Here is a 3,000-nt window from a genome sequence, read left to right as displayed (position 1 = left end):
GGAATGATGAGAAAAAAGAACCACAATTGACATGGTTTGATTGCATCTAATTTCCAGGTGATGACCATGAATTTGCTTATATTTGTAAGATCATTGCAAAATCGTTGGTATTTATTGCTTTTCTTAGCAATTTGGGATTTTAGAAAATAAAAAGGTAGCTTTATAACATTTGTGTTTCCTACTCTAGTATTGTGTAGTATGTTGCTTGGAATCTAGGAGTAGGAGTGTTTGATATGGCAAATATATAGCTTGAGACACATATTTTTTTTCCTAGAGATCATAACACCCTTGTTTTTTCCCTAAGTCTCCTAAATATACTCATATCAACCATGTCACATCATGTTAGATGTTCCTGGATAATTTCACTTTCATTAAGAAACTGTAGGGTCGCGCAGGGGGGGAGGGGATGTCGGTCAGTGCGAGATCCGCTGCTGCTGAGGAGAGGAGCGTCAACAGCAGCACCATGGTAGCTCAACAGAAGAACCTTGAAGGCTATGTGGGATTTGCCAATCTCCCAAATCAAGTATACAGAAAATCAGTGAAGAGAGGTTTTGAATTCACGCTTATGGTAGTGGGTGAATCTGGACTGGGAAAGTCGACATTAATCAACTCATTGTTCCTCACAGATTTGTACTCTCCAGAGTATCCAGGTCCTTCTCATAGAATTAAAAAGACTGTACAGGTGGAACAATCCAAAGTTTTAATCAAAGAAGGTGGTGTTCAGTTGCTGCTCACAATAGTTGATACCCCAGGATTTGGAGATGCAGTGGATAATAGTAATTGCTGGCAGCCTGTTATCGACTACATTGATAGTAAATTTGAGGACTACCTAAATGCAGAATCTCGAGTGAACAGACGCCAGATGCCTGATAATAGGGTGCAGTGTTGTTTATACTTCATTGCTCCTTCAGGACATGGACTTAAACCATTGGATATTGAGTTTATGAAGCGTTTGCATGAAAAAGTGAATATCATCCCACTTATTGCCAAAGCAGACACACTCACACCAGAGGAATGCCAACAGTTTAAAAAACAGATAATGAAAGAAATCCAAGAACATAAAATTAAAATATATGAATTTCCAGAAACAGATGATGAAGAAGAAAATAAACTTGTTAAAAAGATAAAGGACCGTTTACCTCTTGCTGTGGTAGGTAGTAATACTATCATTGAAGTTAATGGCAAAAGGGTCAGAGGAAGGCAGTATCCTTGGGGTGTTGCTGAAGTTGAAAATGGTGAACATTGTGATTTTACAATTTTAAGAAATATGTTGATAAGAACACACATGCAGGACTTGAAAGATGTTACTAATAATGTTCACTATGAGAACTACAGAAGCAGAAAACTGGCAGCTGTGACTTATAATGGAGTTGATAACAACAAGAATAAGGGGCAGCTCACTAAGAGCCCTCTGGCACAAATGGAAGAAGAAAGAAGGGAGCATGTAGCTAAAATGAAGAAGATGGAGATGGAGATGGAGCAGGTGTTTGAGATGAAGGTCAAGGAAAAAGTTCAAAAACTGAAGGACTCTGAAGCTGAGCTCCAGCGGCGCCATGAGCAAATGAAAAAGAATTTGGAAGCACAGCACAAAGAATTAGAGGAAAAACGTCGTCAGTTTGAGGATGAGAAAGCAAACTGGGAAGCTCAACAGCGTATTTTAGAACAACAGAACTCTTCAAGAACCTTGGAAAAGAACAAGAAGAAAGGGAAGATCTTTTAAACTCTCTATTGACCACCAGTTACCTATTAGTTGCCAGTATGCCAGCTTGGACATCAGTGTTTGTTGGATCCGTTTGACCAATTTGCACCAGTTTTATCCATAATGATGGATTTAACAGCATGACAAAAATTATTATTTTTTGTTGTTGTTCTTGATGGAGATTAAGATGCCTTGAATTGTCTAGGGTATTGTGTACTTAGAAAGTAACAGCTCTAAGTACCTTTCCTACGTTTTCTTTTTCTTTTTTTATTAAACAGATATCTTCAGTTTAATGCAAGAGAACATTTTACTGTTGTACAATCATGTTCTGGTGGTTTGATTGTTTACAGGATATTCCAAAATAAAAGGACTCTGGAAGGTTTTCATTGAGGATGAATTGCCATAATATGATGCAAACTATGCTTCTCTATGATAATTATAATACAAAGGTTCCATTCAGTGCAGCATATACAATAATGTAATTTAGTCTAACACAGTTGACCCTATTTTTTGACACTTCCATTGTTTAAAAATACACATGGAAAAAAAAAAACCCTATATGCTTACAGTGCACCTAGAGCTTTTTTATAACAACCTCTTTTTGTTTGTTTGTTTTGGATTCTTTAAATATATATTATTCTCATTTAGTGCCCTCTTTAGCCAGAATCTCATTACTGCTTCATTTTTTGTAATAAACATTTAATTTAGATATTTTCCATATATTGGCCCTGCTAAAATAGAATATAGCATCTTTCATATGGTAGGAACCAACAAGGAAACTTTCCTTTAACTCCCTTTTTACACTTTATGGTAAGTAGCAGGGGGAAAAATGCATTTATAGATCATTTCTAGGCAAAATTGTGAAGCTAATGACCAACCTGTTTCTACCTATATGCAGTCTCTTTATTTTACTAGAAATGGGAATCATGGCCTCTTGAAGAGAAAAAAGTCACCATTTTGCATTTAGCTGTATTCATATATTGCATTTCTGTATTTTTTGTTTGTATTGTAAAAAATTCACATAATAAATGATGTTGTGATGTAATGGAGTGTGGGGTCTTAAATATTCCACAATTGATGTACAAAAGTAGACTATGGAAAGAAACTTTTCAACTTGAATTTGCCTCCTCTATAATGACATCTCTTATATGCTTGTCTTATTTAGAATGCATATGTGCTGATTTTCTAATTTAAGAAATACCATATCTCTCTATTCATTTCTGTCTCTCATTTGTATGCTTACTTTTCTGAGAACATTTTTTTTTTTTTNAAACTGTATTGAAGCCTATATCCTCAAAAGT

General features: G+C 35.5%; 1 protein-coding gene across 1 annotated transcript; it reads left to right on the top strand.

Annotated features, from left to right (window-relative positions):
- The first annotated feature begins 391 nt into the window (after positions 1-391).
- On the top strand, positions 392-2,744 carry LOC108306728 (septin-7). Its single transcript, XM_017531820.1, has one exon. It carries the CDS (start codon positions 407-409, stop codon positions 1,718-1,720), a length of 1,314 nt encoding a protein of 437 aa, XP_017387309.1. The 5' UTR covers positions 392-406; the 3' UTR covers positions 1,721-2,744.
- Positions 2,745-3,000: the final 256 nt, after the last annotated feature.

The sequence above is a fragment of the Cebus imitator genome, unplaced genomic scaffold, assembly GCF_001604975.1.
Source record: "Cebus imitator isolate Cc_AM_T3 unplaced genomic scaffold, Cebus_imitator-1.0 Scaffold3, whole genome shotgun sequence".
NCBI lineage: Eukaryota > Metazoa > Chordata > Mammalia > Primates > Cebidae > Cebus > Cebus imitator.
Note: the sequence above shows the minus strand (reverse complement) of the source record. Positions and strands in the feature narration are given on the sequence as shown.

Coding starts and splice junctions, on each gene's coding strand:
- LOC108306728 (XM_017531820.1), top strand. CDS start 407: ATGTCGGTCAGTGCGAGATCCGCTGCTGCTGAGGAGAGGAGCGTCAAC.